The 25,341-nt window shown below is 43.9% G+C and overlaps 2 protein-coding genes across 2 annotated transcripts in view; both read right to left on the reverse strand.

Moving 5' to 3' along the window:
- CFAP107 (cilia and flagella associated protein 107) overlaps nt 1-25,341 on the reverse strand; it is a 100,372-nt gene that overhangs the window by 71,443 nt on the left and 3,588 nt on the right. The window lies entirely within an intron of this gene.
- AADACL4 (arylacetamide deacetylase like 4) lies at nt 10,520-25,340 on the reverse strand. Its single transcript, XM_082353636.1, is given in 6 exon segments — nt 10,520-14,186; nt 14,190-14,408; nt 14,718-14,853; nt 16,821-16,884; nt 20,422-20,752; nt 25,079-25,340. Coding segments are annotated over 6 exon segments (1,056 nt in total). The 5' UTR covers nt 25,247-25,340; the 3' UTR covers nt 10,520-14,048.

The following is a 25,341-nucleotide window of genomic DNA, read 5'->3' on the forward strand; positions in this document are numbered from 1 at the left end:
TTTTAGATTCCATATATATGTGTTAGCATATGGTATTTATTTTTCTCTTTCTGACTTACTTCATTCTGTATGACACACTGTAGGTCCATCCACCTCACTACAAATAACTCAAAATCGTTTCTTTTTATGGCTGAGTAATATTCCATTGTATATATGTGCCACAGCTTCTTTATCCATTCATCTGTTGTCTTTTCCTTCTCTTGTGTTTCCTGCCTAGAGAAGTTCCTTTAGCTATTGTTGTAAAGCTGGTTTGGTGGTGCTGTATTCTTTTAGCTTTTGCTTGTCTGAAAAGCTTTTGATTTCTCCATTGAATCTGAATGAGATCCTTCCTGGGTAGAGTAATCTTGGTTGTAGGTTTTTCTCTTTCATCACTTTAAGTATATCTTGCCACTCCCTTCTGGCCTGCAGGGTTTCTGCTGAAAAATCAGCTGATAACCTTATGGGGATTCCTTTGTATGCTATTTTTTGCTTTTCTCTTGCTGCTTTTAATATTTTTTTCTTTAAATTTAATTTTTGTTAGTTTGATTAATATTTGTCTTGGTGTGTTTTTCCTAGGGTTTATCCTGTATGGGACTCTCTGTGCTTCCTGGACTTGGGTGACCATCTCCTTTCCCATGTTAGGGATGTTTTCGACTATAATCTCTTCAACTATTTTCTCAGACCCTTTCTTTTTCTCTTCTTCTTCTGGGACCCCTATAATTCGAATGCTGGTGTGTTTAGTGTTGTCCCAGATGTCTCTGAGATTGTCTTCAATTCTTTCATTCTTTTTTCTTTATCCTACTCCTCAGCAGTTATTTCCACCATTTTGTCTTCCAGCTCACTTATTTGTTCTTCTACCTCAGTTATTCTGTTATTGATTCCTTCTAGTGTATTTTTCATTTCAGTTACTGTGTTGTTCATCTCTGTTTGTTTGTTCTTTAGTTCTTCTAGATCTTTGTTAAACATTTCTTGTATCTTCTCAATCCGTGCCTCCATCCTATTTCTGAGATTCTGGATCATTTTTACTATGATTACTTTGAATTCTTTTTCAGGTAGATTGCCTATTTCCTCTTCATTTATTTGGTCTTGTAGGTTTTTACCTTGCTCCTTCATCTGTGACATATATTTTTGCCATCTCTTTTTTTTTTTTTTTCTTTATGAGTGGGATTATGTTCCTGTCTTACTGGTTGTTTGGCCTGAGGCTTCCAACCCTGGAGTTTGTAGACTGTTGGGTAGAGCTGGGTCTTGGTGCTGAGATGAGGACCTCCGTGAGACCTCACTCCGATGAATACTCCCTGGGGTTTGAGGTTCTCTATTAGTTCAGTGGTTTGGACTCGGAGCTCCCACCATAGAAGCTTCAGCCCAGCCCCCGGCTCATGAACCAAGATCCCACAAGCCACGTGCAGTGGCAAAAAAAAAGAGAGAGAGAGAACAATAACAAAGTAAAAAATAAAATTAGACTAGGAAACTAACAGGTATGTTAGAAAGAATATAAAAATAAAAATATAGATGAATCAACAACCAGAAGGTACAACAGTACCACAATAGTAAAAAAGAGGAGGGAAAAGAAAAAAAGAAAAGGGGAAAAGCCTTCCTCCTCGTCTGTAGAGGGTGGGGCCTAAGCTAGGGCAAGATTTGGGCTGTGGGTGGGACCTATGCTTAGGACCCACAGGGCTGGAAAAGGCCCTGGGGGCTGTGGGGCTGGGGCTTAGGGCTCAACGGAACAGAAGGGACCCAGGCATGCCCCCTACCCATGGTGTCAGAGGGCAGGGGACCTCACCTAGGAGCCCAGCAGGCTTCCTGGGCTCAAGTGGGTGGGGCAAATGCCCTCCTCTCCTCTATTGCTCCTCCGGTCCTGGAGGGCCCCTCCCACCTGCCTCTCCTGTTCTCCCCTCAGCCTCCTTCCTATGCCCCCAGGACCAATGAGGCCAGGAGGAGGGGGTGTTTTGGAGGGCAGGGGACCGGCCTGCGAGCTCAGCAGGCTCCCCGGGTCCTAGTGGGCGGGGCAATTGCCCTCCACTCCTCTCTCGCTCCTCCCGGAGGGCCCCTCCCACCTGCCTCTCCTGATCTCCCTGGCCTCAGGGGTGCCAATCCTGTCTGGTCTCCACTACTCCTCCCCCCTCAGTCCCCCCACACCCTACTGGTTCACTTGGGGGTTCCTTCCATCTCCTTGGGCATCAGGGTCCCGCACCAGCAGCCAGCAGGCGCCCTAGCTGTGGGGAGATGCTAACTCGGTGTCTTCCCACACTGCCATCTTGACTCCGCCCCCCCCATGTCTTTTTATGCCCTGACAGCTCATTTCTTTTTAGAACTGAATAATAGTCTAATGTCTAGATGTATTAATTTATTTATCCATTCACCTACTGAAAAACATGTTGGTTGCTTCTAAGTTTGCAACTATGAACAAAGCTGCTATAAACGTCCTGTACTGGTTTTGGTGTAGACATAGTTTTCAGTTCATTTGGGTAAATACCAAGGAGCGCAGTTTTGGGATCATGTGGTAAGTGTATGTTTAGTTTAGTAAGAAATTGCCAAACTGTCTTCCAAAATGGCTGTACCATTTTGCATTCACACCAGCAATGGAGTGGTCCTGTTGCTCCACATCCTTGCCAGCATTTGGTGTTGTCAGTATTTTGGGTTTTGGCTGTTGTAATAGCTGTGTAGTGTCATTTTGATTTGTAATTTCCCAATGACAAATCATGTTGAACTTTTTTTTCATATGCTTACTTGCCATCTGTATATCTTCCTTGGTGAGGTGATTTGCCCATTTTTTAATCAGGTCTTTGCCCATTTTTAAATCAGCTTGCTCTTTTTTATCATTAAGTTTTAAGAGTTTCTTGTACATTTTAGATAAGTGTCCTTTATCAGATGTGTCTTTTGCAAATATTTTCTCCCAATCCATGGCTTGTCTTCTCATTATCTTAGCACTGTTTTTCACATAAGTTTTTACTTTTAATGAAGTTCAGCTTATCAATCTTTTCTTTCATGGATTATGTCTTTGGTGCTGTATCTAAACAGTTATCACCTAGATTTTCTCCTATGTTATCTTCTAGGAGATTTATAGTTTTGCATTTTACATTTAGACATAAGATCCATTTTGATTTAATTTTTGTAAAGAGTGTAAGGTCTGTGTCTAGATTCATTTTTTTGCACACGGATGTCCATTTGTTCCAACACCATTTGTTGAAAGGATTATCTTTTCTCCATTGTATTGCTTTTGCTCCTTTGTCAAAGATCAGTTGATTATATTTGTGTGGGTCTGTTTCTGTGCTGTATATTCTGTTCCCATGATCTATTTGTCTATTCTTTAGCTGATACCGCACTGTCTTAATTACTGTGGCTTTACAGTAAATCTTGAAGTTGGATAGTGTTGGTCCTCTAACGTTGTTCTTCTCCTTCAATACTGAGTTGTCTATTCTGTGTCTTTTGCCTCTTCATATAAACTTCAGAGTCAGTTTGCTGACACCCACAAAATAACTTGCTGATATTTTTATTGGAGTTGTCCTTGAATCTATAGATCAAGTTGGAAGTAACTGATATCTTGAAAATATTGAGTCTTTCTATTCATGAACATGGAATATCTCTCCATTTATTTAGTTCTTTGACATCTTTCATCAGAATTCTGAAGTTTTCCTCACATAGATTTTGTACATGTTTTGTTATTTTTATACCTAAGTATAAAAATAGGTATAAAATGGGGTGAGTAACATATTTAGTTTTTTTAAACATTTTTTATTTGTTTATTTATTTATTTTTGGCTGTATTTGGTCTTCGTTGCTGTACACAGGCTTTCTCTAGTTGCAGCAAGCAGGGGCTACCCTTTGTTGCGGTGCGCAGGCTTCTCATTGCAGTGGCTTCTCTTGTTGTAGAGCACGGGATCTAGGCACGCGGGCTTCAGTAGTTGTGGCACGCGGGCTCAGTAGTTGTGGCTCATGGGCTCTACAGCACAGGCTCAGTAGTTGTGGTGCACAGGCTTAATTGCTCCGCAGCATGTGGGATCTTCTTGGACCAGGCATCGCACCCGTGCCCCCTGTATTGGCAGGCGGATTCTTAACCACTGCACTGCCAGGGAAGTCCCAGGGGGAGTAATTTAAATGGTATATGTTTTTTTTTTAAAGATTGATTGATTGATTGATTGATTGATTGCTATGTTGGGTCTTCGTTTCTGTGCTAGGGCTTTCTCTAGTTGCGGCAAGCAGGGGCCACTTTTCATCACGGTGTGCTGGCCTCTCACTATCGTGGCCTCTCTTGTTGCAGAGCACAGGCTCCAGACGTGCAGGCTCAGTAGTTGTGGCTCACGGGCCTAGTTGCTCCGCGGCATGTGGGATCCTCCCAGACCAGGGCTCGAACCCGTGTCCCCTGCATTAGCAGGCAGATTCTCAACCACTGTGCCACCAGGGAAGCCCTTAAATGGTATATGTTTTTAACTTCAAATTCCTCTTTGTTGATTGTGGTATATAGGAAAGCAACTGACTTTTATATATTAATGTTGTATCCTGCAATTTTGCCATAATTACTTATTAGTTCCAGGAGGGTTTTTGGTCAGTTTTTTTCAGATTTTCTACATAGATGATCATGACATCTATGAACAAAGACAGTTCTGTTTCTTCCTTCCTAACCTATATACCTTTTATTTCCTTTTATCATCTTATTGCATTTGCTAGGACTTCCAGTACAATGTCAAATAACAGTGGTGAGAAGGGATATTCTTGACTTTTTCTGATCTTACCAGAAAAGCTTCAAGTTTCTCACCATCAAGTGTGATGTTAGCTGTAGGTTTTTTGTAGATGTCCTTTATCAAGTTGAAGATGTTCCCCTCCACTCCTAGTTTGCTGAGTTTTTATCATGAATGAGTGTTAGATTCTGTCAAATGCTTTTTCAGCATCTATTGATATGATCACATGATTTTCCTTATTTAGCCTGTTAACCTGATGGATTGCATTAATTCACTTTCAGATGTTGAGCCGGTGTCTACACCCAGGAAAAATCCCACTCTATTATGGTGTATAATTCTTTTTATACATTTTTGATTCAATTTGATAATATTTTGTAGACAATTTTTTCATCTATGTTCGTAAGAGATAGTACTCCATTGTTTGGGGTGGGGTTAGGGGGATTTTTGTAATGTCTTTATCTGGTTTTGGTATTAGGGTAATGCTGGCTTCACAGAACAAGTTAGGAAGTATTCCTTCTGCTTCTATATTCTGGAAGTGAACTGGTATAATTTCTTACTTAAATGTCGGGTAGAATTCACCAGTGAACCCATCTGAGCTCGGTGCTTTCTACTTTGAAAGTTTATTAATTTAATTCAATTTCTTTAATAGGTATAAGCCGATTCAGATGGCCTATTTCTTTTTTTTTTTTTAATTCACGTTCTTTTATTTATTTATTTATTTATTTATTTATTTATGACTGTGTTGAGTCTTCGTTTCTGCGCGAGGGCTCTCTCCAGTTGCGGCAAGTGGGGACCACTCCTCCTCACGGTGCGCGGGCCTCTCACCATCGCGACCCCTCTTGTTGCGGAGCACAGGCTCCAGACGCGCAGGCTCAGTAATTGTGGCTCAGGGGCCCAGTTGCTCCGCGGCATGTGGGATCCTCCCAGACCAGGGCTCGAACCCGTGTCCCCCGTACCGGCAGGCAGACTCTCAACCACTACGCCACCAGGGAAGCCCTGGCCTATTTCTTTTTGCGTGGGTTTTTTGCAGCTTGTGTCTTTAAGGAATTCCATTCATTTCATCAAGGTTATCAAATCAGTCAGCATATAGTTGTTCATAATATCCTTTTATTTTCCTTTTAGTGTCAATGGGATCTGTAATAATGTCCCCTCTTTCATTTCCGATGTTAGGAACTTGGGTCCTATCTCTTTTTTTCTTAGTTGGCTTGGCTAGGGACTTATTTTGTTGATCTTTTCAAAGAACCAGTTTTTTGTTTCCTCTGTTGATTTCTTATTTTCAATTTCATTTATTTCTGCTCTGATTTTTATTATTTCTTTTCTTCTCCTTACCTTGGACATAATTCCCTCTTCCTTTTCTAGTTTCCTAAGGTGGAATCTTAGATTATTGATTTTAGGTCTTTCATCTTTTCTAATATGCATATTCAATGGTATAAATTTCCCTGTAAGCACTGTTTTCACTGCATCCCTCAAATTTGATAAGTTGTATTGTCATTTTCATTTAGTTCAAAATATTTTTTAAATTTCTATTGAGGAACTTCCCTGGTGGTACAGTGGTTAAGACTCTGCACTCCCAGTGCAGGGGGCCCGGGTTCCATCCCTGGTCAGGGAACTAGACCCCACATGCATGCCTCAGCTAAGAGTTCGCATGCCACAGCTAAGGGCTGGTGAACCACAACTAAGGAGCACACCTGCCACAACTAAGACTGAGTGTAACCTAATTAATTAATTATTAAAAAATAAAAATAAAGGGTACAATTAAATGGTTTTTTTAAAAAATATTTTTCTCTTGAGATTGATTCTTTGACCCATGTCTAAGTATTTTGGAAATTTTTTTAGTCATTATTACTTCAAATATTGCTTCTTTCCCTCTCTCTCTTTCTTCTCCTTCTGGTGTTCCCATTACATGTATATTACTTTTTACAGTTGTCCCACCATTCTCAGATATTCTTTAGAAGTGTGTCTTTAACCTCCAAGTATTTGGGGACTTTCCAGCTGTCTTTCTGTCATTGATTTATAGTTTAATTCCATTGTGGTCTGAAAGCAAATGTTGTATGATTTCTATTCTTTTAAACTTGTTAAGGTGTGTTTTATGGCCCAGGACCTAGACCATGTTGGTGAATGTTCCATGTGCAAGTACCTTACAATAACAAAATGTTTCTAATTACTCTCTATTGTCCCTTGTATCATTGCTGTCATTCATTTAACTTACACATAAGCACATGTAATTAAATATATTATTGCTTTTATTTTGAACAAACTGTTATCTGTTGGATCACCTAAGAAAAATAAGTATTTTACCTTCATTTATTCATTCTCCAAATCTCTTCCTTTCTGTATGTAGATTTGAGTTTCTGACATGTATCATTTTCCTTCTCTCAAAAACAAAAACAAACAACAAAAAATCTTCTTTTAACATTTCGTACAAGGCAGGTCTACTGGCAACAAATATCCTCATTTTTTCTTTGTCTGAGAAAGTCTTTATTTCTCTTTCACCTTTGAAGGGTAATTTCAACAGGTACAGAATTCTAGGTTGACGGGGTTTTTTCTGTTAATTCTTTAAATATTTCACTCCATTCTCCTCTTGCTTACATGGTTTCTGAGGAGAAATCAGATGTAATTCTTATCTTTGCTCCTCTATATATAGGTAAGGCATTTTTTCCCCTCTTCCTTCTTTAAAGACTTTTTCCTTTATTTTTGATTTTCTGAAGTTTGAATATGATCTGTCTAGGTGTAGGTTTGGGGCATTTATCCTGCTTGGTGTTCTCTGAGGTTCCTGGAACTGTGGTTTGGTGTCTGACATTATTTGGGGGAAATTTTTGCTTCAAATATTGCTTCTTTTCCTTTCTTTCTTTCTTATCCTTCTTGTATTCCTGTTACATATGTTGGGCTGGCCAAAAGGTTCGTTTGGGTTTTTCCATAAGGAAAACCTAAACAAACTTTTTGCCAACCCAATACGTTACATCTTTTATAGTTGTCCCACAGTTTTTAGATATTCTGTCTTTTTTTTCTTTTTTTTTTTCTCTTTGCTTTTCAGTTTTGGAAGTTTCTACTGTCATATCCTCAAGCTCAGAGATTCTTTCCTCAGCTGTGTTCAGTCTCCTAATGAGCCCATCAAAGGCAATTTTCATTTCTGTTTAAGTGTTTTTGGTCTTTAGCATTTGTTCTTTATTCTCTTAGAATTTTTATCCTCTGTTTACATATCTGTTTGTTCTTGCATGTTGTCTACTTTTTCCATTGAAGCCCTTAGCATATTAGCCTTAGTTGTTGTTTTTTTTAATTTCCAGTCTGATAATTCCAACATTCCTGCCATATCTGACTCTGGTCCTGATGTTTATTCAGTTATCTTCAACACGTGGCTTTTGTCTTTTAGTATGTCGTGTAATTTTTTTGTTGAAGGGTAGACATGATGTACTGAATAGAATGAATGATGGTACATATGCTCTTAGTAATGTAGCAGTAAGGTGTGGGGGGAGAGGAAGCATTGTATAGTCCTATGATTAGGTCTCAGTATCTTAGTGAGCTGGTGCATCCAGGGCCGTGAACTTCACCAATGCTTCTCAACCTCAATTTCCCCTCCCCACACGTTACATGGGACAAGATGGCTGGAGAGGGCTGGAGTTGGGTATTTCCCTTCCCCAGGTATGTTAGGCTCTGATAAAATAGATTCTCTAGCAGACTCGGACCTCATAAAATAGATTCTCCTGAGGGCAGGCCTTGTTAAGAAAAACAGAATGCTCTGGTATATTTCAAAAGGGTTCCTTTTCCCCTCCAGAATCCTGCCAGAAGCATGAGGGGGATTTTTCTCCAATATTCACTGTGAGAATCTGATAGAACTCCTGGAGGCAAAACTCACAAAAGTGTGGGGGCTTCCCAGTGACAGGCACCCCTGGAGTTTCTGACCCCCAGCCTTGTCCTCCAGCAATGAACAGATACAGTTCAGGTTTTCCTACCTTGGCACTGGTTCCTATGGAAGTTTCTGCTCCTCAGTTTCTGCTCCAGCAAGTTGTAATCCTCTGTATGTGCCTGCATGTCTCACCAACATTTTTTGAGGGGTGTGAGGGCCGGGGAGGGCAGTGGTTTTCCCTGTGTCCTCACTTCCCTGATGGATCTAAGAAGAAGGGTTGTTAATTTTCAGTTTGTCCAGTTTTGCCTAGTTGTTACAATGGAACGACAACTTCTAAGCTCCTTACATGCCAGCCTAAAACTTCCCCATTATTATAGTATATCAGATAGTAAACAAAGCTGCCCTCTTCTGGAAATAATTGGGGGTGGGGGTGGGGAACACTACCTCTGTCTTCCAGGATTGTTTACTCTACAAATGTCTTTGAAAAGACAGTCTGGATCAAAAGCTACCAGTGCCTGTTCACAAGAAGTACAGAAACATGAGAGACCCATGGAGAATCGTCTCCCAAAAATATTTCCTCATTTCCACATGGTCTTGGCTTCTGGCAAGTTTTTCCATGAGTATGCTTCTCCTTCAGCCACTCCAATTAACCTGACTGACAGAGGCTGGGAGGAGGGGGGAAATCTTTAGTTTATCTTACATAGCATTTGATTAAAAGTACTTTCTACGGGGCCGCAAGAATTAGGATCAGGCTAACATGTAGCAGATGCAGCCAGTTGAAAAAATCTGATAAACCATCAGGATTTACCTTGGAAAGGCAAGTGGCTTTCTCTTAAGTTTTGTATTGATTTTTCTATTGGACCTGAAGCATAAATCCAGGTACAGCAGGATGTATTAACAGCTGTACAAACTCTGCCTCATCCCACAAGGAGGGAAACTAAAGCAATTTTATCATCTGCAATAACCCTGGGCAGGGAGTCAGGGCTTATCTGAATGTATGTTAGAGCCAAGGTGATGTTTCTTTAAACACTCGAAGACCTCATATGAGGTTTTTCATCTCTTGGGAGGTACAAATCACTGTATTTTGGGGAGGGACACAAGTTAATATGTACCTTCCACACAAGAAGTATGGCCCCATGGGAACACATGGTGCCCCTGGAAAGAAAATATGGCTTACAATTTTGGGGTCAACCAGGTGGGACCCACATCAGTTGTAGGGCACAGGTTGACAGTAACTGGCTGGTCGTATGCGGTAGGGTTTCCAAGTGACAGAGCAGCTTCTACTACACCTGAGCTTGCTACAGAGCCTTCTCTTGCTCTGGTCCCCACTCAAAAAAGGCAATAGGCTATGAGGAGTTTTGTAGCTGAGCATGTTGCCTCCCCAAAAACCAGAAAAGCCTAACGAGCATTGTGCATTTGTCATAGTAGGTGATACAAGTGCAACAACTTCTCTTTTATCTTGGAGTTGAACCCCCGGAAATTTCACTAAGATGGTTGCCCCCTTGATTGTTGAGGGGTTCATGTCCCACCCCCCACTTTACTTATGTCTCACTAAGGTATTCTAAACTACATGCTTACCAGCTCCATTAAGGTTAAGTAACTCACTGGATTCAGTGTCCATGTGCCTAGCCATTTCATGCTACCCACTATGCTCACCCCTCGACACTTTCCCCCATCTACTCTGGTCACAAACTGCTGTTGAGTCTCCTTCTACCTCCTTAATAAGATGCAACTCTGTTCTCTCTTCTCTAGCCCTACAGCCAATATTGTCACTCCATTCCTCCATCCCTTGTTCCATTCTAGTGGATTGTTTGGGGGGTTTGTGTGTGTGTGTATGTGTTTTTGTTTGTTTGTTTGTTTTTGCTTTTGTGGAGAGCAGGGAGGGGATGGGGGATTGTTGTAGCACTTTAACTAACCATTCAGTCCTTTGCAACATGTTTCCCAACTTCTTCCAGGACACTTTTTCTAAAATATAAATCTAATCATGTTGCTTCTCTGATTAAAAACATTAGTATCCCAAAGGCTTTAAGTTAAACTCTAAACTTCTTTACATGGCCTACAAAGCCTGTGGGAGCTATCCTTTGCCCGATTTTTCAGACACTCTTGCCACTCCCCCACTCATGCCTCGAATATCCCTGGGTGATCCTGGGTGAATCAGCTCACTCTTGGAGCAGCTGTTTCCCCAGCTGAAAAATGATGGGGTTAGACAAGGGATTAATCTTCAAAATATACAAATAGCTCATGCAGCTCAATAACAAAAAAACAAACAAGCCAATCAGAAAATGGGTGGAAGATCTAAATAGACATTTCTCCAAAGAAGACATACAGAGGGCCAAAAAGAAACATGAAAATATGCTCAACATCACTAATTATTAGAAAAATGCAAATCAAACTACAATGAGGTATCACCTCCCACCAGTTAGAATGGCCATCATCAAAAAATCTACAAACAAGAAATTCTGGAGAGGTTGTGGGGAAAAGGGAACCCTCCTACAGTGTTGGTGGGAATGTAAATTGGTGCAGCCACTATAGAGAACAGTATGGAGTTTCCTTAAAAAACTAAAAATAGAGCTACCATATGACCCAGCAATCCCACTCCTGGTCATATACCCAGAGAAAACCATATTTGAAAAGAGACATGCACCTCAATGTTCATTGCAGCACTGTTTACAATAGCCAGGACATGGAAGCAACCTAAATATCCATCAACAGAGGAATGGATAAAGAAGATGTGGTACATATATACAATGGAATATTACTCAGCCATAAAAAAGAATGAAATAATGCCATTTGCAGCAGCATGGATGGACCTAGAGATTATCATACTGAGTAAAGTAAGTCAGACAGAGAAGGACAAATATCATATGATATTATATGTGGAATCTAAAAAGAATGCTACAAAAGAACTTATCTACAAAACAGAAATAGAGTCACAGATATAGAAAACAATCTTATGGTTACCAGGGTGGAAAGGAAGGGAGGGATAAATTGGGAGATTGGGACTGACATAGACACACAACTATATATAAAATCGATAACTAATAAGGACCAACTGTATAAAACAGGGAACTCTACTCAATACTCTGTAATGACCTGTATGGGAAGAATAGGAAAAAGAGTGGATATATGTATATGTATAACTGATTCACTTTGCTATACAGCAGAAAGTAACACAACATTGTAAATCAACTATTTTACAATTAAAAAAAAATTTAATGATCGGTTAGACTAGAAGAGCCCTATGTCTTTGTCCAGCCCTTTGAAAAAATCAATAATCTTGACTTTTTACTTATCAAATCTTGTATTGTGATACATTTAGCTGTCCAGATACTTTGTGTGTCCACAATTTCCTATAAGTGTTCCTGGATGTAATTTTTAGGTAGATCCTTGAAGGCAGAAAATGTCTTCAGAAGATTTTATTGTACTTGAGGCTAATAAAGACTTGCAAAAGAAAAAAGACTTGCAAAAGAAAAAAGAAGATGAGTGGTGTGATTTCCTTCTCCTGATTGGACCCTGACTAATACAAGAGCATAGAGTTTATCATAAAAATGACTGGGAAGAGACTACAGGAAGGTCCAGATTACTGCCCCCTGGGGAAACCAGATGATGGTGATGTGATGGGAGTTAGGACTGGGGAGAGATGAGAGGACCTCTCCTGGGGGACCCTATGGGGAAGAGTCTCAACGTACAGCCCATAACTATCATCACTAGCTCCAGAAAGTCAAGCCAATGTATTTCCTAGGCAGAGAAGTTGTGTTGACTGTCCTTCCCGTCCCCTTCTGGAGACACCTTTTGGGGTGGACAGACTCTACAGTGGCCCCCAAGATCTCCACTCCCTGGTGTTCACATACTTGTGTGATCCCCTTGTGTGGGCAAGACCTGTGATTTGCTTCTAACTAACAGAATAAGGCAAAGGTGATGGCATATATGTGATTACATTTGTGATTAAATTACTTTAGATTTTAGTGGCTAGCTTGCTTAAGTGTTTCTCCCTTGCTCACTTTAAGGAAGAAACCAGCCATTTGGGGAAAACTCACGTGCAAAAACCTGTGAGTGGCTTCTAGAAGCCAATAGTGGCCTCTGGCCAACAGCTAGCAAGCAACTGAGGCTCTCCATCTACAACTTCAAGAAACTGAATTCTGCAAACAACCTGACTGAGCTTGGAAGTAGATCCCTCCCCAGTCGAGCTTCAGATGAAACCACAGCCCCAACACCTTGATTGCAGCTAAGCTATTCTCAGACTCCTGACCCACAGAAACTGTGAGATAATAAATGTGTGCTGTTTTAAGCCACTAAGTTCATGGTAGTGTTGTTACACAGCAATAGATAATTAACAAACTTTTCCATCAAAGCTGCTTGCACATAACACATGGATCATTATGCCTGTCGATGCTCCCAGGATCCCAGTCCAAACTGCTTATGTAGATATCTGCCCCCTCGGCAAGGATCGAAGACACCCGTAAGACTCCCTCCTCCATCAGTCATAGGTGAGGTCCTTGGCACCAAGAGATGCTATGGTTGCAGAGAAGAGAGATCCTCCAACTTTAGCACTTGGGTGGGACTAGGCAGCAGAGAGGCCCAGTGCTACTACAAATGTATCTAGCAAACACAGGCCCAATGCAAAAACTAATGTGGACTGCCCCCAGCATGCAATACAAATATTCTCTTCCTTTTCTCTGTGAGCAGAGAAAGTGGTGTGGGCTAAGTGAAGGCAAGGTTCTTTGTAAAAGTGGGACCAATATATAAGTGCACCAAAGAAAGCTGACACCTTACTGCTTTAGGGAATGCAGTTTCCATATCCCAGATGGCACCCAGAGATTCCCAAGACAGCCTTGGCTCTGAGACCCTGCCTCTTGGTAACCAGTGATCTAATTTTGGAATTCAGATTAAAGACTTAAGCTCAGGAAAAGTCCCCAGCCCCCAGAGCCCACCCTTTTCCTCACTGCCTTCCTCTTGCTTTTTCTTGCATCTCCCTTTCCATTGATCTCCTCCTTAACTTCCCTTTAGTCCAGCCCAAATGTGGCTATACTGAGGGCAGAGATCCACTGCAGCAGCATTTCTCAGGCCAACTGGAACCAATCTGTAACCAATCTGCAGGAATTTGGCTGGTGACCTTTGGCCCCAGGAACAATTAGGTGCCCCCTCCTCCAACAGGGACCTGACCCCAAGCAATGCTTCAGCATTATGGGTATATACCCACCACGGACAGTATGGCCAGCTGTTGGCATTCATTCTGCAGAGACCTTGTGTGTTAGAGCTTTGAGAAATTTTAAAGGCATTTTTTTCTCCATTGACTATTTATTTCACCTGAATGAGAATGTTAGAGAATGTTGCTAGATCCAGAATTGAACACTGTTGGCACTGAAAGGAAACAGACACAGTTTGGATTTTCTCAAACACTAGGCAAGGCTATTCTTAGCTTACTTCTCTTCCTTCCCCTGCAGGGTAAGCCCTGACTTAGCATCTCCTTAATCAATAAAATACAATTCATCAAAGGACTCAGCATGTAGTAGAGTCTATACTTGCTATGCCCTACTCAGGGCCCCAGGGTTACAGTGTGCTCTTTATATAACTGACTATAGCATTCACAATTTTCAGGGAGCATGGGAAAGAGAAAGGCTTCCTATCAAATAATATCAGAGATCCATGAAAGCCATCCTCCACGTGGTACCATGTCACGGGGACCCCCTAGTCCTCCAAGCACTTCTTACAGAGCAAGATGTCATCACGGAGGATGTCATACTCACAGCTCACCAGGAAGGCCTCGGGAAGCTGGGCAATGGTCTCATCATCCTTTATGAGGGGTGTATGTTCCACATCCAACAAGGGATTGTTTTCTAGATAGGCAGCCTCATTGAAAGGGCCAGGAAACACGGGTTGGTAGTCTGTCTTTTTTTTTATAAATTTATTTATTTATTTATTTATTTATGGGTGTATTGGGTCTTCGTTTCTGTGCACGGGCTTTCTCTAGTTGCGGCGAGCGGGGGCCACTCTTCATCGCGGTGCGCGGGCCTCTCACTGTCGCGGAGCACAGGCTCCAGACACGCAGGCTCAGTAGTTGTGGCTCACGGGCCTAGCTGCTCCGCGGCATGTGGGATCTTCCCAGACCAGGGCTCGAACCCATGTCCCCTGCATTGGCAGGCAGATTCTCAACCACTGCGCCACCAGGGAAGCCCAGTCTGTCTTCTTGAATCTCTCAGGTATGTTGTCCGCGCTGACCCACTTCCAGTACTTCTTCCAGACTTCCGGGGGAATAAAAGCACCACTCAAGATGGCATCCCACCAGGAGAAGTCGATAAGCACGTATTTAAACACGCATCGTGAACTTCCGGGTGAGGAACTGGACGTGTTGGTTCTGCGGAAAGGATGGCAGCCGAAAATTGATGAGTTAGACAATGGGATAAATCAGGACCTGGGCCCGGATCCGAGGAAGACCGGATCTGCCCACCAAGGTCTGAGAGGTCAAGGTCACAATCCCTGCCCCAGCGCTGTGTCCGCAGATCACAACGCAGACCTGCCAGAAGGAAGCAGAAATGCCCATGCCTCCTTGTACTCTCTCTTGCCCATCCACCACAGGGGTGAAGGCTCTGCAGAACCAAACAGTTGCAAGGCTGATCTCCTCCAGGAGCTTACTTAAGAAACCGCATTATGTCTTGATGAGGAATCAGGGGGCACCCAGCTCCTGAACATTTCCCCCCGGACAGTGCTCTCGGGGCATTTCCTCACAGGCACCATCCACCTGCAGCCCCCTGGCAGCCTGAAGAACCTTACCTGCCTTTCTTCCTCCACCAGCCTGTCGATCAAAACCAGTCTGGCCTGCGTGCTAGGTCTTTTCAACTATCTAGAATAACAATATCCTCAACAATTTCCTACAGGGAATTAACAGAGGCGCTTATTAACACCTTTATGTGTTCAAGGGATGTTTTTATTATCACCCTTCAGAGATGTAGAGTCTGGTGGAAACTCTGATGGTGGAATTTCAGACACAAGGCTCAGCCGGCTGGGAGGTATGTTGATGGATCCTGGAAAGATGCTGTCTTCCTCAAGCTCATCAAGAAAACCAGAGATGTTAAGGAAGTTACTTTAAGTAAGTTGTATGAGGGGGCTTTTCTAGAGGTTGAACCTAAAAGGGCAGTTTTTAGTTCCTCTCACTTGCCTTCTCTAAACTGTTTCCCTGTGACTTGCTGTAATCTGTTGGATTAAGAACCAGAATTCTGGTGAGTGGTACCCATGGCCCCCTCCATCCACTAAAAAGCTCCCCCTCTCCTGTTTTCAAAGAACCTCAGGTGCCCTGAGTCGTGGTTTTCTTGAGACGCTCCCAGCATTGGTCCCTGCATGGCCAGCAGTTAATTAGTTAGCTAGTTAGTTCATAAGTCCATTAGGTATTAGGGGTTTTTTTAATATTAATAATATTAATATTTATTAATTCCCAAAGACACGTTTAAACATTAATTAATTCGAATTTTTTTTGCTCAGTTATTACAAATAACATTAAAGGAAAGCATGAAGCTAAAAAGTTACTTTTTAAGTCAAAATGGCCTCAAGCTAAAAAAAAAAAAAAAAAAGCCTAGAAACAAATATTTAAAAGTTTCTCCCAGGCCTAATTGAAACCATGCACCTGAGATTGGGACTTGAACCCACGTGCCGGGACTTGAACCCAGCCTAAACCCAGACTGAGACTTGAAGGTATTAGTTTCAACAATGCAAAAAGCACCTGCAGCATCATCGCCCCAAACCACAGCCAGGACCTTGACCAGAACCTTCAGCCAAGCCCTTAATACCCCCACCACCACCCCATCTCGCTGCCTTCCCAGTCTGAGAGAACGGTTACCTTGAATCCCATATCCATCACTCCCTTTCTTTCCTTTTTACATAGTTCCATTGTATCTCTGTATATTCCTTAAAAGTATTATTATGATTTTAATTGTTTTAAATTTTGTAGACAAAGTATCTGGCTTTACGTAATTTTTTGAAAATTTTTTCACTGAATGTTATACTGCCGACATTCATCCACAGTATGGTGTGCCTTCCAGTTCACTCATTTGAACAGCTATGTCATATCCCATAACGCCTTAATAGCTGTGCAATATAACATTGACTATGCCACAGTTGATTCATGCACTTCCCGTCGAGACGTATTTGGGTTGTTTCGGGTCTGGGCTGTTTTGAACCATGCTGCGCCTGTCTCCGTGGATGCATGTGTAAGAGTGCCTCTCTCGGGGGCCTAGGACCTCCCCTCCCTCTGTTCTGCAAATCATCCGAGGCCTCACCCCTCCCTTCCGTCACCCAGGTAACACCCACCGACTTTCTCCAACAATTCACCCAACCGACAGCAGCACAGAGTCGGTCTCCTGGGATAGAAAAGCACACAGGGCGCGGTACATGTCTGCAAGGCAAAACCGACACAACAACAGCCACTTGTAGGGAGGTCGGTGCCCCACGGGGCCCAGCACTGCTCCCCAGCCCCCAAGAAGAGCTACCAACAGTGCTGGCACTGGGTGTGGCATCTTCCCTTTCTTCCTATTCTTGGCTCCTCTGAAGTGACTCTGGCCACCTCTGCCGGGACAACACAAAAAGCCAAGTCAGACACCTGAGTCCACCCCAATCTCCTGAATATCGGGGCTCAGGTGCGCCTTGCAGCTCCCCAGCTGCAACGTTTTCTTTTACAGTAGGGGAAACTGTGGACCTAGAAGGCTTGGTGATTTGAAACCGACAAAGCCAAGATGAGGGAAGGTGGGCGTGTCTGCCCTGAAATATAAATAATAATTATATATATATGTATAGATGTTATTAAGAAGTAAGCAGTGATCGAATGGGCCATTTCTATGAGTCGAGCAGTATGTCTGAGGTTCTCAGAGAGCAGGCCCCTGACCATTAATACATTGACCACACGGGCACAGTGCCAGACACAGAATCTGTACCAAATAAACCACGTCTAACTCAGCAGTTCTCAACCCTGGCTGTTTATAGAAATACTGGGGTGGGGGTGGGGGGGCGTGTGCGGTTTACACACCCTGTTGCCCAGGCTGAGCCCCAGACCAACCAAATCAGAATCTCTAGGGTGGGAGCACAGGCGACAGGATTTCTCAAATCCCACCAGACAATTCCAGTGTCAGGGGAGGTGGTGATTGACCATCTGGCAGAGAGAAGCAACAGTGGGGCGGGTACATGCTTTGTTAACACGGTTTGGGGAGGTGACAGAAGAAGGGTCAAAACGAGTCAGAGTGGGCAGCTCCTAAGTAGGTCTCAGACCTGGCTTAAGTCATCTGGGAGCTTTATTAAAATACTGATGCTGGATCCCATCCCCAGAGACTGACAGTCGGCCTCGGGTAGGAGCTGGGTGTGAGTGTGACTCTCCAGCCCCCGGGGTGACTCTAAAGTGCACGCAGCCAGAGTGGAGAAAACTGCTAGCCACGACCTGGTCCTGCCGACCTTCCCCACTTCAGCCCCCCGCTCTGTGGCCCCGACATTCTTCTTTCTCTCGGAGCACCTGAGGTTTTGCACTTGCTGTCCCTTAACAGGGTTGGGACTAGGGTGAGGCAAGCAAGGCACTCGCCTTGGGCACAAAATTAAGGGAGCGTCAAAACACTCAGTATCCAAGATAAATAATACTTTGGTGCAATATTTTAAGGAATCAAAATGAATGCCAGAAACGTCCGTGATGAACAACACATCGAAATTTTAAATAGAATCCTCCTTTGCTTTTGCACGACTTACCCAGCTCTCTTGGATCCTGCTTTTATATAAATGTTGGTATGTTGTTCATCTTAGTTTTCTGCATGAATACTGATATTTTTAATGTTGCATAAAAATATATTTATCTGGATCACTGTGGTTTTGGGTGCCCCTTTAAATACGGAGCCCAAGGAGGGTGCCTCACGTGCCTCACCCCATTCCCGTAAGGCTTGGAGCTCTCTTTCCCGGCCTCTGTGGGGCCGGCCCCTTCTCATCAGTTGATCCTGAGCTCAAACTTTGCCTTCTTGGAGAGGCTTCCTCTGATAGGATAAACTAAATCTGCTCCCTGAGTCATTCTCTACTCCATCGCTCTGTGCTACCATGATGTGAAATTACTCTACTCATTTGTTTCACTGTCCAGCCCCCTCATTTGAGTGGGCTCCAATGAGGACCTTTCTTGTTCTTCACAGTGTCCCCCGTGCCTCAAAGAGGGTCTGACACAAAGTAGGTGCTCAGTAAACATTTGCTGAGTGAGCCCTGGTTTTACTTTTGGAAATAACGTCATCCCTCCACAGAGGAAGGGGAACAGACCCAGCCAATGAATGGGGGTGCTCCCCGGGGCCTCTGAAAGGGAAGAGTGATCTTGGACAAGGGTGAGGCCAGTAGATGGGAGATTATTCATAATTAACTTCTGAAAAGGGGAGAGCTTCAGGGCAGCAAATGCAGATATTGTATTTTCACCACCAGGTGGCAGTACACCCTAATCTCAGGGAACATGTAATGGGAACAGCCCACCTCTTCACATGGGCAAATTTTCTCCTGTGTGGAAATAGAGACACAGACGTAGAGAACAAACTTATAGTTACCAAGGGGCGAAGGGGAGGGTGGAACAAATTGGGAGACTGGGATTGACATATTACATTACTATGTATAAAATAGATAACTAATGAGAACCTACTGTATAGCACAGGGAACTCTACTCAATGCTCTGTGGTGACCTAAATGGGAAGGAAATCTAAACAAGAGTGGATATATGTATACGTATGACTGATTCACTTTGCTGTACAGCAAGAAACTATCACAACACTGTAAATCCACTATACTCCAAAAAATTAATTTAAAAAAATTTTTCTCCTGTGCGGCCATCCCTCCATCCATCCATTGGTTTGTTGGTTCATGAACATAACCTTTCACCCAGTTATTTGCCCATCCATCCATCTATATATTCATGCACTCATACATCCATTCAAAAAATAAAACCACAGGCCTGGCCCTGGGGATCCTGCAGCAAGCAAAATAGAAGACTTTCTTGCACTCTTGGAATTTCCACTTTTAGTTGGGGAAGGCAGACGGTAAATAAGGAAACACCCGGAGGAATGAGATAAGTTCAGATTGCGACAAGTGCCATGAAGAAAACTAAAGGATGATGTCAGGGATGGAGGTGGGGTCGGGCATAGGGTAGGGCACTAGAGTGGGCAGGGAGAGTTCTTTAGATAAGATGTCCAGAGAGTCCACTCTGCAGAGGGACATTTGAGATCAGACTGGAAGAATGAAGAAGGGGTCACCCATCCTGCAAAGCAGGGGTTGGGGGAGACACAACTTTGGAGGACTCGGGAACAGCAAGTGCAGGAGTTTCAGGGTGAGAAGGAGCCTGGTGTGTCCAAAGCCCAGAGAAACAGGCAGCATGGCTGCAGCAGAGTGAATCGCCGTGGGAGGTGGGAGACCCGGGTAACCAGGTTGGAGAGGTCTGCGGGGCCAGCACCAGCTGTGGGGAGGAGTTGGGATTTCACCTAAAGACCCTGTAAAGCCACAGGAAGTGTTCACTGCAAGACTGACAAGTTCCGACTTGTATTTTTAAGGGTTCTTTCTGGCTGCTGGGTGAGGATTAGACTGTGAGGGGTGAGGGGTGACATGGGGAGAGCAGTTACTGGGATGTAGGGATAAACGGATGCAGACAAGAGAAGGTGGCTTCAGATCACAGGGGTCTTGCAGAGCCGGAGAGAAACGCATGGGTTTGGGAAATACTGTGGGGTGAGAACAGACAGGACTGGTCAATGGCTGTGAGTGGTGAAGAAGCGGAGAAGAGTCAACACTGCAGGGCCATAAACACCAAACGCCACCCTACCCCAGCCCTGGCCACTTCACCACCCTCTCCTTGACCAAGACTATCATAGTATAAAAAAAGAACGTTTTCACACCATCCGCTGACTTGAGCCCAAAGCCCTTAGTCAGGGCTCCCTATAACAACGTCCAGCTGCTGATTCCTTGGAGTGACTCCAACAAGGTTCCCATGGGAGGGGTGGGCAGAGTTGTGCATGAAGATGAGGCTCTTCCTTCACGAAGCCGCCGGGGACCATCTTACCCAGGCTCCCTAATACGGCTTCCCCTCCGTGGAAGAAGATGATGCCTCGCGGGGGGCCGGGGGAGGCCGCCTTGGGCTGGAACAGCCTCACGGGTGCGGTTCCAAAACGCAGGTCGGTTACCACAAGCCCAGGGTCCTTCTTGATTCTCACGCTGTTGTGCAAAAACTGAATAAATCTGGGCATGGAGCAAATCCCCAATTTCTCAAGTATATTCCCCTGTTAGAGGTAAGAGAAAGAGCGGGAGATATTAGGAGAGGTTAGGATCTGTCTTGATGGTAGATGACTCCTGCCCCTTGTAAGTGCTAGGGTGTTTTGCCAGTTTCTCATCTGCCTCAAAGGCATGCACCCAGAGCTCATCAGGCTCTAGGGTGTGTCCAGATAAAGCGTTGGGCTTTCAGAATCTCCTCCCAAAAGCTCTTGGTTGAATAGTGGTATGAATTTGCCAAAGAGCTAGCCCATGTTTGGGCTGAGTGGTTGGGCATTGAACTGATCAAAGCCAATGTCCAAGGCAGCTGGCTGGCAACTTCGCTCTCTTTGGCTCCCAGCCTAAGACGGCAAAGACGGTCCATCACCTAGGTCAACACCATCATTGCCTCTCTGGGTTATGACAGACCCTTAAGTCTCATTTGTGTTCAACAGGAAAGAGTAATGGGATAGATTAGGGATGTCTGCCATGGGCTCAGGAGGAAGGAGCAATGTCACAAGGACTATATATTTGCCAAATGTGAAAAGAAGTCCATTGTTTTTAAACTAATATGGTCAGTCTAGTTATAAACAGGCAAAATATCTGAATATTTCACGAAATATAGTTACATGGTATCATATCTCATGTACTAAATGCATTTCCACCATAATGGATCATCTCTTCCGTGGACCTCGCATGGAATATGTGTCTTTGCCATAAAGAAAACAGCACGGGATAATTGTGAACATAGTAAGAACAGCTGACACTTATTAGTCTCCTACAACATGCCAATACTGGTCCAAGTGATTTGGATTATTAACTGGCTTAAACCACTCAGCGACCCTCCTAAGTCAAGCACAATTATCAGCTCCATTTCACAGATGGGAAAAGAGAGGCATGCCAAGGTCAAGTGCCTTGCCCGTCAACAAGTAAGATGTAGAACTTATGTTCTCAACCAGTAAACTAGAAAGAGCTTGGGTTCTCAAGTCCAGCAGATTTGGAGTCAAGACTTAGCTCTATCTACCACCGACTCACTGAAAGATCTTGAGCGTTACCTTCTCTGAGCTTCAATTTTCCTCATTTTATAAAATAGAAGAATGGAATCTACAGTCCCTGAGGATGAAGCTTGGGAATTAGATGCAACCACCTATATGGAGTGTGTCACTGGAGGGTCCTGGCAAGTGTGAGCTCATACTGGGTCCTGCCCCAGGTTTATGGGATGCCCCAGTGCATTCGCTCCATGGAGACCACCCCACCCCCATCCCCACCGCCCCATTGCCAAGGCTTAGGCTTCTCAAAAGGGAACTCCCAACAAAACCCCTATTTCCCAGCCTGAGGTGGGAGCAAGGTGGCCAACGCAGTGGAGATGACCTACTTTCCCCACCACTTAGCCCACAGCTGAGGAATCCATTTCCAGCATCTAGAAGAGTAAATGTTTCAGGGATTTTGAACGATGCAATGTGGTGATAAACGTCTCTTAGCACGACATTCTGAAAGGTCACTAGATACAGCCAGGAAGTTAGATTTGGTTTGGTTTGGTTTGGTTTGTTTTTTCCCACAGTTGAGTCCACATTTGCCAGAGCTGGCAATGTAGGACAGAGGCAAATAAGGAAGATCGATTATTATATATTATTATATAATATTATAAATACATATTATTTATATATAAATATTATAAATATATTGTATATATAAATATTATATTTCTATATTATAAATATATTATTTGCATAAATGTTATAATATGTATATATAAATATTATAAATATAATATAATATTTTGATATTATTTATAAGAATGTATTAGTAGTAGTATAAATGGGACCATCACTAGTTTAGGAACGCCTGAGATCCAGAACTTTAGATGGATATTGAAACTCTTTCACAAAATATTCTAGCAGAGTTTGCCCTTTAAAATAAAATCTAGGGACTTCCCTGGCAGTCTAGTGGTTAAGACTCCACGCTTCCAACTCAGGGGGCGCGGGTTCAATCCCTGGTCAGGGAACTAAGATCCTACACACCCTGGGAAGAGGTCAAAAAATGAAACAAAAACAAAAAATAAAATAAAATCTATAGCATTTGTTATATTAGTCCTTATATCTTTTAGTAAGGCTGAAATCATTCATCACAGCTTTTAAATCAATAATGATTTTAGGAAATGCTGTGTCTTTGCCTTCAGAGATTTGATATATATACTACAAATAATCTATTTTTATGGAGTCCTTTCTAAGTGCCCAGCACTGTACCTTGCACCTTAAATGCATTTCTCATTCAATCCCCACCTCACACCTGTAAAAAGCATCTCTTGCTATCCTCATTTTTTTTTTTAATTTTTTTTTTTTTTTTTTTTATTTATGGCTGTGTTGGGTCTTCGTTTCTGTGCGAGGGCTTTCTCTAGTTGCGGCAAGTGGGGGCCACTCTTCATCGCGGTGCGCGGGCCTCTCATTATCGCGGCCTCTCTTGTTGTGGAGCACAGGCTCCAGACGCGCAGGCTCAGTAATTGTGGCTCACGGGCCTAGTTGCTCCGCGGCATGTGGGATCTTCCCAGACCAGGGCTCGAACCCGTGTCCCCTGCATTGGCAGGCAGATTCTCAACCACTGCGCCACCAGGGAAGCCCCTCATTTTTTAGAGCAGAAAACAGAGACTCAAAGACATTAGTCTACAAAACTAGCAAGTGAAGATTCAGGTCTCAGACCCAAGGTTGTCTGATACCAAAACTAGACACCTGATTTCTGGGCCGTAGAAGCTTTTAGGTTTCGCCTCCTTCTCCTTAAAATTCTTATCCTTCCTGTACCTAACTGTCTTCTGGAAGCAAGTGACCACTTGGATATCACCACCCTCATCATAGTCACCTTGTGATCAGCAGTCTGTCCTAGGAGGGCTCAGTGCTGGGGGGACTAGGGTGGGACATCATGAGCTGAATTCACCCTCCATGGCCCATCTCAGAGGCTCCCGTGAGCAGCTGTCATCAGAGGTGCTTGGCTTGTGGGCTACTCTTGAGGAGAAACACTGAAGGTTGGAAAGGTCTCGGGTTTTCTGGGCTACCTGGACCTCTGAGGCCCTCATTTTCAGCCCTAGGGCCTCAAACTAGCCTATAATTCCATAAGGATTGCAGCCACTGGCTTGAGACAGCCTGACCTCCAGCAAAGTGGGTGACCAGGATTAATAAGAGAGATGCTAGTACCACATCCTCAGCCTGTCTCCTTGGGGCAGTGACGTTCATGTAATTATGATATAGACTTGTTCATTTCTCTGAAAGTCATCCATTTCCCTGGTAAAACATTCCAGCAGCGCAGAAACATATTTTACTTATTTACCAAATATCACCAAACAAATTAGCCCTTATCACCTGTCATCTTGATCCTCTTACCAACCTGATGGAAGAAATGCAATTGTTCCCCCTTTGCAGATGAGGAAACCAAGACACGGAGAGGTGAAGTAAATTGCCCAAGATCACACAGCCAGGGAGCGGCTGTCAGAGCTGAGCGTGGCCTCCTCACCTCCTTCAACGGTTGTTCTTCCCACAGGTCATCATTGTGAACTGTTTGGCTGCCATCAGGTCTCCACCCAGGGTTGGGACATTGGGATTAAATCAAGTTGCCTGTCTCTTAGTGCCAAACTGTTTCCAAATCTGCTGCTCTAGGCAGGCACCGTTCTACCCAAAATCCCAAACCCCTGTTCAGAGCCTGGCTGGTGTGGCCACTCTGAAACGCTGGGTGAATTCCCTGGTGATTGATCAGCAAATGGTGAGTAAGCACCTGCTAGGTGCCAGGCCCTGGGCTTGGGGCTAGGCTTGCAGAGATGCATAAGGTGGTCCCTGCCTTCCAGGTGTTTGCAATCTAAGCAGGAGGGAAACGCCTGTGTGCCGTGAAGTGGAAGACACTGTGGCTGAAGCAAGTTCATTCTGTCAGGCTCTAAGCCTTTTCAGGGCAGAGGCTGGGTCTGGAATTGTTTGGGAATCCTCAGAAATGAGCCCAGTGATTGGCACTCAGTAAATATTTGCTGTTGAAGGAAGGAAAGGAGGCGGGGGGGCAGGTGAGAGGAAGGACAAGAAGAAGGAGAGAAACAGAATAGCAGACACAAAAGAGAGGACCGTCATCCATCCCTCCGTGTCCATGAAGGACTGGTTCCAGGACCGCCATGATACCAACATCTTCATTGCTCAATCTCTTACAGTCAACCCCCCATCCATGGATGCAGGACCTGCGGCTATGGAGAGCCCACTTTATAGCAAAGTCTGTCTTTCTTGGGGGAGTCTGAAGAGAGAGAGGGAAGGAAAATGTAGGAGGGAAAGGAGGGGCAAGGCACAGAGAGAGAGAGTGCCCCAACCCATGACAGGGCCTGAGTGCAAACTCACCAAAGTGACCATGTAGAGGAACACGCAGTACAGAAATCGGAACTTGGCAGGATTTTGCAGAGTAGAAGGGACACCTGTGGTGAGGAAGTGCTCAAAGACAGCCCAGACAAAGACCCCCAGGAGAAAGGTGCACAGTGCAGCGAGAAGCACCAGCCACGGGGCAACCATGTCCCGGAGGCCGTGAGGAGCTTAGGAACTTCTGTCAGTGGGACTTGAGCTGGTCATATCGGCTGTCTCCTCCCTCCCACTCTCTCTCTTTTTTT

Source organism: Balaenoptera borealis (assembly GCF_965194805.1).
Source record: "Balaenoptera borealis genome assembly, chromosome: 1".
NCBI lineage: Eukaryota > Metazoa > Chordata > Mammalia > Artiodactyla > Balaenopteridae > Balaenoptera > Balaenoptera borealis.